Source organism: Ahaetulla prasina, chromosome 16 (assembly GCF_028640845.1).
Source record: "Ahaetulla prasina isolate Xishuangbanna chromosome 16, ASM2864084v1, whole genome shotgun sequence".
NCBI classification, from domain to species: domain Eukaryota; kingdom Metazoa; phylum Chordata; class Lepidosauria; order Squamata; family Colubridae; genus Ahaetulla; species Ahaetulla prasina.
The window spans coordinates 12,231,831-12,247,470 of NC_080554.1; the positions used below are offsets into that span (position 1 = coordinate 12,231,831).

The following is a 15,640-nucleotide window of genomic DNA, read 5'->3' on the forward strand; positions in this document are numbered from 1 at the left end:
TCAGAAAGGTCGGCGGTTCGAATTCCCAGTACAGGTCTCCGGCGTGAGCAGGGGGTTGGACTAGATGACCTCTAAGGTCCCTTCCAACTCTTATTAATCTGAAGGACATTGAAGGACACCTCAGGCCCTACACTGTGTTTCCGAACGGACTCCATTAAAAATGTGCACAACAGAGAAGTTGGACTTGCTCGCACCATAACGCCGTCTGCTGGCTGACAGGGGCTGGATTTTGCATGGTGACCCCCCCCCCAGAGGAAGACCCTCCCTCTTCAAAGCCCCTTCCAACTCTGTTACTGTTAAATAGAAAGTAACACTGATAAATATATGTTTAATTTTATTGACCGTTTACATTTTTATCCTCGTGAGTAGTTGGCATAGGAGCCCCAGAGTACATTGCTTTGTGGGGGGGGGGGCATAATGCTTTTAAAGATGGCCCTGCCTGTCTTAAGAGACCCCTTGGAGGGAGACGAGAGAAAAAGATCCCTGGGGAAGCATCCACTCTGGGCCTCGCTTTACCCCATCTGTAAAATGGGCACAATAACCACAGCCACCTATCGAGGCCTGTGCCTAGAGCAAGTGCAGAAGGCTCCATCCATCTGTCCATCAGTCCAAAAGGCCCAACTACTAGGCTAAGACGCTGAGCTTGTTGATCAGAAAGGTCGGCAATTCGGCGGTTCGAATCCCGAGTACAGGTCTCCGGGGTGAGCAGGGGATTGGACTAGATGACCGCCAAGGTCCCTTCCAACTCTTTTTAATCTGTTAGAATCTGTGTAAAGGTCGGCAGTTTGGCGGTTCGAATCCCTAGTACAGGTCTGCGGGATGAGCAGGGGGTTGGACTAGATGACCTCCAAGGTCCCTTTCCAACTCTGTTACTGTTAAAGGGAGGGTGGGGAGGGGGTTTGGGCCGTGCTAGGTGGATGGGTGGATAGTTGGTGTGTGGGGGGGAGAGATGCAGGCGAAGGGGGCGGGAGGCGCCCCTACTGCTCAGCCCAGAGGCGGGGGCATCGGCCGGGAAGCCCCTCCTTCTTCCCCTACCCTCCCCCACCCCGTCCCCGAGCCACCCTCCAGGGCCGCCCAGAGCTCAGCAGACGGTGCCCGGCGCGCTCGGTTGGCGGAGAGTCTCCGCCCCGGCGTTGCGCACCCAAGTCTAACCGCTTGCTGGGGAGGGGGTCGTCATGGGTACCCCGAGGAATCGGGGGCTCCTGGCTTGGATGATCGCCGCTCTTCTCCTCCAGCTGCATTTCTCCTCCGTCCCGGCGCAGGGGACAGGGAAGGTAGGAGCCCCCCCCCCCACCGAGAGTGGGGAGGGGGCGCAAAACCGGGCGCAAGGGGGGGAAACTGCCACCCGATGGGATGCCCACCTTGGCTGCCTCCGAAGGGATCCCAGGGGATGGGGCGACGCGGCTTGGGGAAACCAAGCCTTCGCGAATGTGGGTCGGTGGGCTCTCTGCGACCCCCCCCCCTCGCCCCAAAGCCCAGAGATTCGCCCCGTTTTCTTCCCTTCGATGATGCGACCCGTCACTTTCATAGGGAGTTAATATATAATATAATATAATTGTTGATTGATCCGACTTTTTAAAACCAGAAACAAAGTTTAAAACCAGAAACAAAGTTACTATGAATTGTAAATTTTAAAGTTACTTTTAAATTATTCGCTTAAAAAAAAGACCGTATTTCCTTTTTTCAACGCGTCGTATGGAAAGCTTCAGCTGGCTGGTCAACCGGGAATCGTGGTTTAGCGGGGGTCTGGAGGGTCTCGGGATGCCCCCCTGGCGCCCCTTGGAGCAGAGAAGAAAGAGATCCAGGGATCCGTTAGCTTTTGGGGGAACAAAACCCCCCCTTGGGGGGCACTTGATCCCTTCCTGCCAGGAAGGGATCAAGAAGCCAGGAGAAAGACAATTAAAGGGGGGGGAGTCGCTTCTTTCTGGAAAAATTGGAATTATTAATTACTTTATTAATTAATTTATTAATTATTAGTAATTAAAAGGGCAGTTTTTGGAAAAGCAATTATTGCTGGAAAGGAAAGAGGGTTGTTGTTGTTTTTGCTCGCCTTTTTGCTTCTCCCCCTCTGTGAACCCACCTCTCCTTTTTTGGAGACTGCCTCTGAACATGTGCAGAGGGCTGGGTTCCTTTGCAGATTTTGGGGGTTTGGGCCTTGGGGACCTCCCCACTGCTTCTCCTTTGAGTTTAAAGCAGGGGTCTCCAACCTTGGCAACTTTAAGGCTGGAGGACTTCAACTCCCAGAATTCCCCCAGCCAGCTTTGCTTTGCTGGCTGGGGGAATTCTGGGAGTTGAAGTCCTCCAGCCTTAAAGTTGCCAAGGTTGGAGACCCCTGCTTTAAACCTATGTAGGAGATCTACATAAATAACAAAATAACAAAATAGCCTGAGTGATACCTCCAGAGGAAGGGAAGTGGGGAAGTATAGATGTTTTTATTGATTTATTGACCCCTGGAAGTCACCAATATCCACCGAGAAGGGTTCCCCCCCCCTCCTTTCTCTTTGATGGGCTGCCCAGTTTTCTCCCTTGGTCAATCCCAGCTTGCAAGAAAAGTGTGTTTGAGGGGGTGTAGCACCAGCCCCGGAACAGCCTGGATCATCTGTGGCAGTTTTTACAACCGGATCGCCTCCCTCCTCCACTTTTTCTCCATTCAATAAGGCTGACTCACCCCCAATGACTTCCGAGGGACCAATTAAAATGTGTGTGTGTGTGGAGTCAACCTGTTTGCCAAAAAAAAGCCCCAACCGCGATCCTCAGAAATGCCATTCTGCCCCCTCCTTGCTCCAAGGCAGCCTTTATCCCTGTGCAAAATGAAACCGGCACACACACAACACAAATGAAACCGGCACACACACAACACACACACACTACAATATGTGTAAGTGATAAGGGCTTTTCTCTGCCTGGTCCTATCCCCCCCCTCCCCTCCCCATCATCACTTTGCATAGAAAATGAGGAGCTGGGTGCCACTACGAGCATCATCGCTTTTCACACTCATCTGCCCTCCCGAAATATTGATGCTATTATGCTATTATCATTTATGCAAAGGGATGATGATGATGATGCCCTTTGGGGTGCCCCGAGGAGAGTGGTCCCTGCACACACACACATACACACAAACACACAATTTGCTAGCATTCCTCACCCCTCTGGTGTATTTCACACTGCAGTGGTACAAACGGGTCATTTTTTCCTTACGAAGATACTTGGAACTTTTAAGTCAGAAAGAAAAAGAATTTCCTGACTGGGAGAAGAATTAAATCAATGGAACAGTTCCCCTCCTGGAGTTGTTGGTGTTTTTTTTTTTTAATGACATTAAGTCTCAAGAAGAGACTAGACTGCCATCAGAAATTGTGCTTGGGCGGGCGGGGGGAGGGTTGGACTAGATGACCTACAAGGTCCCTTCCGTTATCCTGTATCTATTCCACAGCAGCAGTTGAATGACCGATGGACTTCAAAGCAATATTTGTCAGAAATTGTGTAAGGTCTCCTGCTTGGGCGGAGGATTGGACTAAATGACCTGCAAGGTCCCTTCCAACTCTGTTATTCTGTTAAGACTCCTGCGTTCTACAGGGGGTTGGACTAGAAGACCTCCGAGGTCCCTTCCAGTCCTCAGATTCTAGGGCGTTGCCATGTTGTCCCTTCTCCCAGTCCAATAAATGAATCGCACCAAGGCTTATCTCCAGTTTTTCTAGCAGTGTGGAGACGCTGGCCGGTGTGTGTGAAGATGTCCAGTTTTGTAAGGAATTTAAAAAAAAAAAAAATAGCGAAATTTTAAAATGGTTGAATATTCGAGACAGAGGCGAAATGGACCGCAGGTAGTCCTGGACATACGACAGCTCACTTAGTGACCGTTTAAAGTTACAACATCACCGAAAAAAAGTGACATGGTCATTTTTCCGAACTTACGACCATTGCAACATCCCCACGGTCAAAATTCAGATGCTCGGCAACTGACTCCTATTTATGACGGTCGCAGCGTTCCCGGGAACACGTGATCTCCTCCCCCCTCCCCCCCCCCTTTGTGGCTGCCTGCGGAAGCCGAGTCACACAACCGCGGGGCTAATTTTAAGGACTGCAGTGACTGACTTAACGACGGTGGCAAGAAAGGTCGTGAAACAGTGACTGACTTAACGACGGTGGCAAGAAGGGTCGTGAAACAAGGAGGCAAGGGTTCCTTTAACAGCTGTGTCACTTAGCGACAAAAAGGCCAGGCTCAGTTGTCTCCATAAATTGAGGATTACCCGTAATCTTGCAGAGGGCTTGATGATGGAGGCGGACATTCTGACCAGGCAACTTTTCACTCCTTGTTGGTCTTTTTGAGAATTCTCACAGATGTGCGTTTTTTCCCCCCCGCTTCTCCCGGATGGCAACACAACATAAATGCGCAAATAGGCCGTGGGACAAGAATTAGGCAATCTTTGAAAAAAAAAAAAAGAAAAATGATTGCCAGAATCCGCCTTCTCCCAAAATAAATCGTCCGGTCAGTTGGCAGCTGCAGTGGGGAAAGAGCCCCACCCAAGCCAGCCCAACCCAGGGTCACTTTCTCAGTGCTAAGATTGAGCCTGTTTGTCGGGTGGTAAAACCGGCAGGGTGCCCGGGAAGGGAGCGGTTGTGGGGCGCTGCCCTGCATGCCGAAGGGTGCTGGGATGCACAGGTGGGCCCTCGACTTAAGAAGAACAGAATTATAGAGCTGGAAGGGACCTTGGAGGTCTTCTAGTCCAACCCCCTGCTCAAGCAGGAGACCCCCCAGACCTAGACCTTCAGACAGGGAAGGAAGGAAGGAAGGAAGGAAGGAAGGAAGGAAGGAAGGAAGGAAGGAAGGAAGGAAGGAAGGAAGAAGGAAGGAGGAAGGGAGAGAGAGAGAGAAAGAGGAAGGAAGGAAGGAGGGAAGGAAGGAAGAAGGAAGGGAAGGAAGGAGGGAAGGAGTTGGAAGGGACCTTGAAGGTCTTCTAGTCCAACCCTCTGCTCAAGCAGGAGACCCAATACCATTTCAGACAGGAAGTTAGGAGGGAAGGAGGGAGGGAGAGAATGAAGGAAGGAGGGAAGGAAGGAAGGAAGGAAGAAGGAAGGAGGGAGGAAGGAGGAAGGAGGAAGGAAGGAAGGAAGGAAGGAAGGAGGAGGAAGGAGGAAGGAGGAAGGAAGGAGGAGGGACAGAAGGAAGGAAGAAAGGATGGAGGGAAGGAAGGAAGGAATGAGGAAGGAGGAAGAAGGAAGGGAAGGAAGGAAAGAGGAAGGGAAGGGAGGGAAGGAAGGAAGAAGGGAGGGAGAGAAGGAAGGAGGGAAGGAAGGAAAGAGGAAGGGAAGGGAGGGAAGGAAGGAGGGAGGGAGAGAAGGAAAGAGGAAGGGAAGGGAGAGAAGGAAGGAGGGAGGGACAGAAGGAAGGAAGAAAGAGAGGAAGGAAGAAGGAAGGGAAGAAAGGAGGGAAGGAGTTGGAAGGGACCTTGAAGGTCTTCTAGTCCAACCCCCTGCTCAAGCCAGGGACGTAAGTCTGAAAAATGGACACGAATCTCTCTTTTCAGTGCCGTTTGAACAGTCACTAAACAAATGGTTGGAAGTAGAGGGTTCACCTGTTCCCTGACTGGGCTTGAGCAACTCAGCTCCTTCCGACGGGAGAACAAAACTTCAGATTTTGTGCCAATGTCACCTCTGGACACCTGTGCGTTGTTTCAATCCCCAAAGATTTCTGCTTTTCCGGTGCTGCAGAGGCCACATCCAAGGCACCACCTCAGTTGTACACGTCCCCCCCCCCACATCCTCCACCCCCCGCCCTCACACACACCCTGGAGGGGGGAAGAGCTCAGCTTCCTTAACCAGGGTTAATCAGCTTCCGCACCGCCGTGCCAGCAGCTGGGTCTCCACTCGGAAGGCTGTGCCAGCTGCCTAGGTGCCAAAACCTGCTTTGAAATAAGGCTTCCGCTCGGCAGCATCCATGTGGTTCCTGTTTTTTAATTTAACAAAGTTGGAAGGGACCTTGGAGGTCTTCTAGTCCAGGGGTCTCCAACCTTGGCAACGTTAAGCCTGGAGGACTTCAGCTCCCAGAATTCTGGGAGCTGAAGTCCTCCAGGCTTAACGTTGCCAAGGTTGGAGACCCCTGTTCTAGTCCAACCCCCTACTTAGGCAGGAAACCCTGCACCACTTCAGACAAATAGTTATCCAACCTCTTCTTAAAAAACTTCCAGTGTTGGAGCATTCACAACTTCTGCAGGCAAGTTGTTCCACTGATTAATTGTTCTCACTGTCAGAAAATTTCTCCTAACTTCTAGGTTGCTTCTCTCCTTGATTAGTTTCCCCCCATTGCTTCTTGTCCTGCCTTCAGGTGCTTTGGAGAATAGCTTGACTCCCTCTTCTTTGGGGCAGCCCCTGAGATATTGGAACACTGCTTTCATGTCTCCCCTAGTCCTTCTTTTCATTAGATTAGAATAGAATAACAGAGTTGGAAGAGACCTTGGAGGTCTTCTAGTCCAACCCCCTGCTTAGGCAGGAAACCCTACACCACTTCAGACAAATGGTTATCCAACCTCTTCCTAAAAACCTCTAGTGTTGGAGCATTCACAACGTCTGGAGGCAAGTTGTTCCACTGGTTAATTGTTCTCACTGTCAGGAAATTTCTCCTTAGTTCTAAATTGCTTCTCTCCTTGATGAGTTTCCACCCATTGCTTCTTGTCCTGCCTTCCGGAGCTTTGGAGAATAGCTTGACTCCCTCTTCTTTGGGGCAGCCCCTGAGATATTGGAAGGCTGCTATCATGTCTCCCCTAGTCCTTCTTTTCATCAAACTAGACTTGACATGTTTAAGGAAGTACTTGGCAAGACATTCCGGGGGGGGGTGTCTAATTCACCGTGGCCAACTCACAACAACAACAACAACAACAACAACAACAACAACAACAACAACAATAATAATAATAATAATAATAATAATAATAATAATAATAATAATAATAATAATATTTTAATTTGTATACCGCCCTTCTCCAGAAGGACTCAGGGCGGTGAACAGGCAAATAAAATACAAACAAAAACATACACAATAATTAAAACAACCCTTAAAAAACTGATTCAAATTTGACAGAAAATTTAAAATAACTTTACACCCCATAAAAGTACAGAAATTTAAAACCCATCAAAATTCAATTAAAATTTAAAATTTAAAATCAGGCCAGTCCAGCCATACGAAATAAATAGGTTTTAAGTTCACGGCGAAAGGTCCTAAGGTCAGGTAGTTGTCGAAGCCCGAGGGGAAGCTCGTTCCACAGGGTAGGAGCCCCCACAGAGAAGGCCCTCCCCCTGGGGACACTGTTTGGCTGACGGCACCCTGAGGAGTCCCTCTCTGTGGGAACGCACCGGACGATGGGAGATAGAGGCCAGCAGTAGACGGTCCCGTATGTAGCCCGGTCCTAAGCCATGGAGCGCTTTAAAGGTGGCAACCAATACCTTGAAGCGCACCCGGAAAACAACAGGTAGCCAGTGCAGTCTGCGCAGGATAGGTGTTACGTGGGAGCTCCGAACCGCTCCCTCAATAACCCGCGCAGCCGCATTCTGGACTAGCTGAAGTCTCCGGGTGCTCTTCAAGGGGAGCCCCATGTAGAGAGCATTGCAGTAGTCCAGGCGAGAGGTAACGAGAGCATGAATGACCGTGCATAGTCCAGGAAGGGACGCAACTGGCGGATCAGGCGAACCTAATAAAAAGCTCTCCTGGAGACGGTCGTCAAATGGTCTTCAAAGGACAACCGACCATCCAGGAGCACGCCCAAGTTGCGCACCTTCTCCATCGGGGCCAACGACTCGCCCCCGATGGACAGCCGCATCTGCAGCTGACTGTACCGAGGTACCGGCATCCACAGCCACTCCGTCTTGAAGGGATTAAGTTTGAGCCTGTTCCTCCCTGTTCCACTGCCTCAATGGCAGTGATGGCTAACCTTTTCCAGACCAAGTGCCCAAAGCGCGTGCCCAAACCCCAAAATGCAATGCGTGCATGCCCCCTGCGCATGGGCCCCTCTCCCTGTGCATGCATGCGCAGGCCCCGCATGTGCCCCACCCCTCCACATGAGCAACAGAGACCTCCTGGGCCAGCGGGAGCCATGCACACATGCGTGGCGGAGCTGAGCTGGGGCGATGGCTCTTGTGCCCACAGAGCGGGTGCTGCGTGCCACCTCTGCCACACGGCCCGTAGGTTTTTCATCACGGCATTACGGCCAACTCCCCACGGCTCCCTTGCCACGGCCATCTGGCCTCTGGACACCTTGCCGTGGCCGATTCACCGTGGGACCAGAGTTTTAAGTAATACCCAAGACAAAACAAAGAATAGCTTTCTTCAGAGCCAGATTTAATATTCTCCCCTCAGCACTTCTCCAGGGTAGGTACAAGAAAACACCAATAGCAGAACAGGTATGCATATGTGGTACAGGAGAAGTCGAAGATAACAATAACAATAACAACCACAGAGTTGGAAGGAACCTTGGAGGCCTTCTAGTCCAACCCCCTGCCCAGGCAGGAAACCCTACACCACTTCAGACAAATGGTTATCCAACCTCTTCTTTACAACTTCAAGGATTGGGGCATTCACAGTTTCTGGTGGCAAGTTGTTCCACTGATGAATTGTTCCCACTGTCAGGAAATTTCTCCTTAGTTCTAAGTTGCTTCTCTGCTTGCTTAGTTTCCATCCATTGCTTCTTGTCCTGCCCTTAGGTGCTTTGGAGAATAGCTTGACTCCCTCTTCTTTTTGGCAGCCCCTGAGATATTGGAACACTGCTATCGTGTCTCCCCTAGTCCTTCTTTTCATTAAACTAGACATCTCACATGTCTTGTTGTACTGTGAGTTATATAGAGTATGTAGGTCAATATATATTCTCCCTTTACTAGAGAGATTGCCAGGGAGGACAGACGACTTTTATTTATTTATTTATTTATTTATTTTATTTTGTCACAACAATATGTAGGTATCATACAAAAGATTATATAGTATATAAACACATATATGAGTAAATATAAGGAGGTATAAGCATATATATAGGAAGAAGAAAAGAAAAAAAACAACAATAGGACAGGAACGGTAGGCACGTTTGTGCGCTTATACACGCCCCTTATGGTCCTCTTAGGAATGGGGTGAGGTCAATAGTAGAAAGTTTTTGGATAAAACTTTTAGGAGTATGGGAAGAGACCACAGAGTCAGGTAAAGTATTCCAAGCACTGATGATTCTGTTACAGAAGTCATATTTTCTGCAATCTAGATTAAAGCGGTTGACATTAAGTTTAAATCTATTAGTTGCTCTAGTATTATTGCAATTAAAGCTGAAGTAGTCTTTAACAGGAAGGACATTACAATAGATGATTCTGTGAGTTAAGCTTAGGTCATGTCGAAGGCGACAGAGTTCCAAGTTTTCTAAGCCTAGGATTTCAAGTCTGGTGGGATAGGATATTTTATGTAGACTTTCTCCTCCAAGACTCAAATCCGGCTACTATACGTGCAGTGGCAAAATTTTGTGTCACTGCAATGGCCACAAGAAAAAAATTGGTTACCGAATTATAGATATCAACTGATGCCAACTTTTTGGAGATATATATAACAGTTAGGGGAAAAATACATTTACTCACATACCTGACGGTTCTCCACGCATGTAAATTAGGAAGTGACCCTATTGGTTGAGATCAGGTATTTTAATTATAAGGAATGGTGTTATACACGATAGATGTCAGTAGTATTTTAATTTTAAGTTACATAACAGATAACTGGATTTTATCATCGATTTTATCTGTTATGTATTATTTTATTTTTGAATATTTAATTATATATTAACTGAGTGTTTTTTATTTGTTCTGGCCTATGGCTGTAATAAACTGAAACTCAGTACTGCAATAAAAAAAAAAACCTTAGTAATATCCAAGAAATGGTCGGATGGAATCATTAAAGGGACGATGCAAAAAGGAAGGACGGAATATTAAACGTGAATGACAAAGATTCAAATCGTGTTTTTTTTAAAAAATTGTTTTGAATAATTCAATTGAAGTGTTCAATCGTCCCCCCAATGAGTTGGGTGTGGCGACTTGCCCCGTTTCTTCCCAGGGGGTTAACTGTTAAATAAAGGGCTGTGCCCAGTGATACTTTGATCTCATCAATTGTGGTATATCTGCACCAAGTAGGGCTCCAGACCAGGGGTCACCAACCTTTCGGACCTCCGGGACCACCAAATTCATAATTTTAATTCCCGCGAACCACTAATATGTTTTTTTAAAAAAGATAAATAATGTTTAGTGCAATATAAAAAATGCAAATAATCTTTCTGTGAACCACCAAAATATTCGTTTGGACCACCAATGGTCCACGGACCCACCAGTTGGTGACCACTGCTCCAGACAGTGGTAAAATCCAAACGTTTTTACTACCGGTTCTGTGGGCATGGCTTGGTGGGCGTGGAGGGGAAAGATACTGCAAAATCCCCATTCCCTCCCCACTCCTCGGGAAAGGATATTGCAGAATCTCCATTCCCACCCCACTCTGGGGCCAGCCAGAGATGGCATTTGCCGGTTCTCCAAACTACTGAAAATTTCTGCTACCGGTTCTCCGAACTGCTCAAAATTTCTGCTACCGGTTCTCCAGAACCTATCAGAACCTGCTGGATAGCTCCCTCGGCTTTTTTCTGTCTGCCAACTACCTGGCCTCACTGGTATCCCAGCCAGCAACAGAGTGGGAAAAATAGTTAAGAGTGGAAGCATCAAATTGCACCCTTCTCGGAGGTTTCTCAAAAGAAACCGTTGGAGCAAAATGTGTCTTCCACTTCCAAAGCCACTTAGAATGTTATGGGTAGTGAGATGAACCAGGCCTGCTGTTAAAATTGGCACCTGAGCTGTGTGGTTTGTTTCTCTTCCCTCCCTTTTCTCTTTCCTTGTATGAGGTTGTCACTCAGGCTGCAAGAAAAGAAAATTTCTGGCCTTGGCTTGCAACTGGAGGGGGAAGGGAAGGGAAGGAGGGAGGGAGGGAGGGAGGGAGGGAGGGAGGGAGGGAGGAAGGAAGGAAGGAAGGAAGGAAGGAGAAAGGGAAGGGAAGGGAAGGAAAAGAAAGGGAAGGAGAAAGGGAAGGGAAAAGAAGGAAAAGAGGGAAAGGACAGGAAAGAGGGGAAAGGAAGGGAAAGGAAAAAGAAAGAGAGGAAAGGAAGGGAAAGGAAAGGAAAACCAAGGGAAGGAGGAAGGGAAGGAAAAGGAAAGGAAAGGAAAGGAAAGGAAAGGAAAGGAAAGGAAAGGAAAGGAAAAGAAAGAGGGAAGAAGGGAAAGGAAAGTTAAAGGGAAGAAAGGAAGAGAAAGGAAAGGAAAGCGAGAGGGAAGGGAAAGGAAAGAAGGGAACGGAAAAGAAAAGAAAGAGGGAGGAAAGGAAAGAAGGGAAGGAGAAAGGGAGGAAAGGAAAGGGGGAAGAGAAGAGAAGGGAAAGGAAAAGAAAAGAAAAGGAAGGAAAAGAAAGGAAAGGAAAGAGACGGAAAAGAGGGAAAGGAAAGAGGGAGGAAAGGGAAGGAAAAAGGGAGGGGAGGGGAGGGAAGAGCAGGGTGGGGAGGGCTTGGGCAGCCCTCTTACTCGAATAAGACTCCAGCTCTGTTTCCCAGGCCCCTCAATCTCAGCCCACAGCCCCCTCCCACTATGGGCACAGCTGGAGGTGCCCCCGAGCTCCCCCAATGATCATCTACATTTCAGGGGCACCTGCAAAGGCAGCCGAGAAGGGTGGGAAAACGGCACAAAAAAACCGGCAAGAAAAGCCCAGGCGCGTCATCCTCAGGCGAAGAAGGGCAAGACACTGGCCGCGGTGGGGCGGGGGGAAGAGAAGGGTAAAGGACCCGAGTCGCTTGGGCCAGACTCGGGTGCTATGACCCCCTTTCCTTGGGATGTCTGGCAGGGGAAACTCTGGAGGAAAAGAAAAGTTGTGGGAACACGGCTGGAGAGCGCACGTGGAGGCAGGTTGTGTGTGTGTTTCTCCGGGAAAGAAAGCCAATCTTGCGAGGAGGGGGGAGAGGAGAAAGGCGAGGAGGGGGATTCCCTCCATCTCCCCTCCCCTCCAGCCCCGCAGCTTTCTTTCTCTTGGCTCCAAGATCTGTGAGCGCCGGCCTTTGAAGCGCTGCCCGGACAGCTGCGCGGAGCTTCCCCAGCCGGATGCGACCTCTTCTGACCTCTGGCTATGTTGGGACTACAACTCCCATCGCCTCTCAGCATCGCCTCTCCCTAGTCTTCTGCTACAGAGAGAAACTGAGGAGGATGCTTCGAAAGACGCCGGAGTCAAATCCAGTTTTCTTTCCATCGGTCTGGTTCTGGAGACGGGGGGGGGGGGACACGGGGCGGGGGGGGGGGGCTGTGTCTAGGCAGATGTCGACTGTTTCAGGGGGAACCCGCAAAGGTTCTAGAGGAGACCCAAAGTCACAGGTGTGTTTCCTTGGGGGTTTTCTTTACCCCTCCCCAGGGCCAAATTTGCACATGGTTAAGTGGTAGATTAAGGTGCCTCTGTAGCCCCATAGAACAGCTGGGGAGTCGGGATGAAGAAAGGGAGGGAGGGAGGAAGAAAAGTAGGAAGAGAAGAAGAAAAGAAAGGGAGGGAGGGAGGAAGGAAAAAGAAAGAAAGAAAGAAAGAGAAAGAAAGAAAGAAAGAAAGAAAGAAAGAAAGAAAGAAAGAAAGAAAGAAAGAAGAGAAAGGGAGTGAGTGAGTGAAGGAGGAAGGAAGGGAAGGAAGGAAGGAAGGAAAATAGAAAGGAAAGTTGGAAGAAGAAGAAAAGGAAGGGAGGGAGGGAGGAAAAGAAAGAAAGAAAGAAAGAAAGAAAGAAAGAAAGAAGAGAAAGGGAATGAGTGAATGAAGGAGGAAGGAAAAGAAGGAAGGAAGGAAGGAAAGTAGAAGGAAAAGAAGAAGAAAGAAAGAAAGAAAGAAAAGGAAGGAAAAGAAAGGAAAGGAAAGAGACGGAAAAGAGGGAAAGGAAAGAGGGAGGAAAGGGAAGGAAAAAGGGAGGGGAGGGGAGGGAAGAGCAGGGTGGGGAGGGCTTGGGCAGCCCTCTTACTCGAATAAGACTCCAGCTCTGTTTCCCAGGCCCCTCAATCTCAGCCCACAGCCCCCTCCCACTATGGGCACAGCTGGAGGTGCCCCCGAGCTCCCCCAATGATCATCTACATTTCAGGGGCACCTGCAAAGGCAGCCGAGAAGGGTGGGAAAACGGCACAAAAAAACCGGCAAGAAAAGCCCAGGCGCGTCATCCTCAGGCGAAGAAGGGCAAGACACTGGCCGCGGTGGGGCGGGGGGAAGAGAAGGGTAAAGGACCCGAGTCGCTTGGGCCAGACTCGGGTGCTATGACCCCCTTTCCTTGGGATGTCTGGCAGGGGAAACTCTGGAGGAAAAGAAAAGTTGTGGGAACACGGCTGGAGAGCGCACGTGGAGGCAGGTTGTGTGTGTGTTTCTCCGGGAAAGAAAGCCAATCTTGCGAGGAGGGGGGAGAGGAGAAAGGCGAGGAGGGGGATTCCCTCCATCTCCCCTCCCCTCCAGCCCCGCAGCTTTCTTTCTCTTGGCTCCAAGATCTGTGAGCGCGCCGGCCTTTGAAGCGCTGCCCGGACAGCTGCGCGGAGCTTCCCCAGCCGGATGCGACCTCTTCTGACCTCTGGCTATGTTGGGACTACAACTCCCATCGCCTCTCAGCATCGCCTCTCCCTAGTCTTCTGCTACAGAGAGAAACTGAGGAGGATGCTTCGAAAGACGCCGGAGTCAAATCCAGTTTTCTTTCCATCGGTCTGGTTCTGGAGACGGGGGACACGGGGCGGGGGGCTGTGTCTAGGCAGATGTCGACTGTTTCAGGGGAACCCAAAGGTTCTAGAGGAGACCCAAAGTCACAGGTGTGTTTCCTTGGGGTTTTCTTTACCCCTCCCAGGCCAAATTTGCACATGGTTAAGTGGTAGATTAAGGTGCCTCTGTAGCCCCATAGAACAGCTGGGGAGTCGGGATGAAGAAAAGGAGGGAGGAGGAAGGAAAGAAGGAAGAGAAAGAAAGAAAGGAAGGAAGGAAGGAAAGAAAGAAAGAAAGAAAGAAAGAAAGAAAGAAAGAAAATAGACAAAAGAAAGAAAGAAAGAAAGAAAGAAAGAAAGAAGAGAAAGGGAGTGAGTGAGTGAAGGAGGAAGGAAGGAAGGAAGGAAGGAAGGAAAATAGAAAGGAAAGTTGGAAGAAGAAGAAAAGGAAGGGAGGGAGGGAGGAAAAGAAAGAAAGAAAAGAAAGAAAGAAAGAAAGAAAGAAGAGAAAGGGAATGAGTGAATGAAGGAGGAAGGAAAAGAAGGAAGGAAGGAAGGAAAGTAGAAGGAAAAGAAGAAGAGAAGAGAAAAAGGAATGGAGGGAGGGAGGGAGGAAGGAAAAGAAGAGAAAGAACAGAAGGAAGGAAGGAAGAAAGAAAGGAAATGGAGTGAGTGAAGGAGGAAGGAAGGAAGTAGGACGAGAAGAAGAAAAGGGAGGGAGGGAGGAGAAAGAAAGAAAGAAAGAAAGAAAGAAAGAAAGAAAGAAAGAAAGAAAGAAAGAAAGAAAGAGAAAGGGAGGGAGGGAGGGAGGAAGTGAGTGAAGGAGGAAGGAAGAAAGGGAAGGAAGGAAGGAATGTGTTGTATTGACTGCTTATTTTACCAAGCTCTCTTGAATGCTTTAGGATCCCTACTCACTCTCTGGAACTACCCACCACTTGATTCTAGCTTGCAGCTTGATCTTATTTATTTATTTATTTATTTATTTTATTTGATTTTTATACCGCCCTTCTCCCGAAGGACTCAGGGCGGTGTACAGGCATAATAAAACCGACAATACAATATACAAAATTTAAAATACGATTTAAAAAACTTATTTTAAATTAGCCCAATAATTAAAATTTACCATACTAAGAAAACCCCGTTTAAAATTAATAAATTTAAACATTAAAATCCCAATTTAAGCCAGCCCTGCGCGGATAAAAAGATGAGTCTTGAGTTCGCGACGAAATGTCCGAAGGTCGGGTATTTGGCGTAAACCCGGGGGAAGTTCGTTCCAGAGTGTGGGAGCCCCCACAGAGAAGGCCCTTCCCCTGGGGGCCGCCAGCCGACATTGTTTGGCGGACGGCACCCTGAGAAGTCCCTCTCTATGGGAGCGTACGGGTCGGTGGGAGGCGTGTGGTAACAGCAGGCGGTCCCGTAAGTACCCAGGTCCTAAGCCATGGAGCGATTTAAAGGTCATAACCAACACCTTAAAGTGCACCCGGAAGGCCACAGGCAGCCAGTGCAGTCTGCGCAGGAGGCGGTGTTACATGGGAGCTACGCGTAGCTCCTCTATAACCAGCGCAGCTGCATTCTGGACTAACTGAAGCCTCCGGCGCACTTCAAGGAGCCCCATGTAGAGAGCATTACAGTAATCCAAGCGAGAGGTAACGAGCGCATGAGTGACTGTGCATAAGGCATCCCGATCAAGGAAGGCGCAACTGCGAACCAGGCGAACCTGGTGGAAGGCCCTCCTGGAGACGGCCGTCAAATGGTCTTCAAACGACAGCCGATCATCCAGGAGGACACCCAAGTTGCGCACCCTATCCTTTGGGGCCAATAACTCGCCTCCAACAGCCAGCCGCGGCTGCAGCTGGCTGGATCCGGGTGCCGGCATCCCCCGCCCCTCCGTCTTGGAGGATTAAGC

The 15,640-nt window shown here is 49.1% G+C and overlaps 1 protein-coding gene across 1 annotated transcript in view; it reads left to right on the top strand.

Annotated features, from left to right (window-relative positions):
* The first annotated feature begins 1,079 nt into the window (after window positions 1-1,079).
* Window positions 1,080-15,640, top strand: part of OLFML2A (olfactomedin like 2A) — a 31,443-nt gene continuing 16,882 nt past the window's right edge. Inside the window, exon 1 of the mRNA XM_058159301.1 lies at window positions 1,080-1,274. Coding sequence (XP_058015284.1) covers window positions 1,176-1,274 — 99 coding nt within the window. The 5' untranslated portion in view covers window positions 1,080-1,175. The remainder of the gene's footprint in view (window positions 1,275-15,640) is intronic.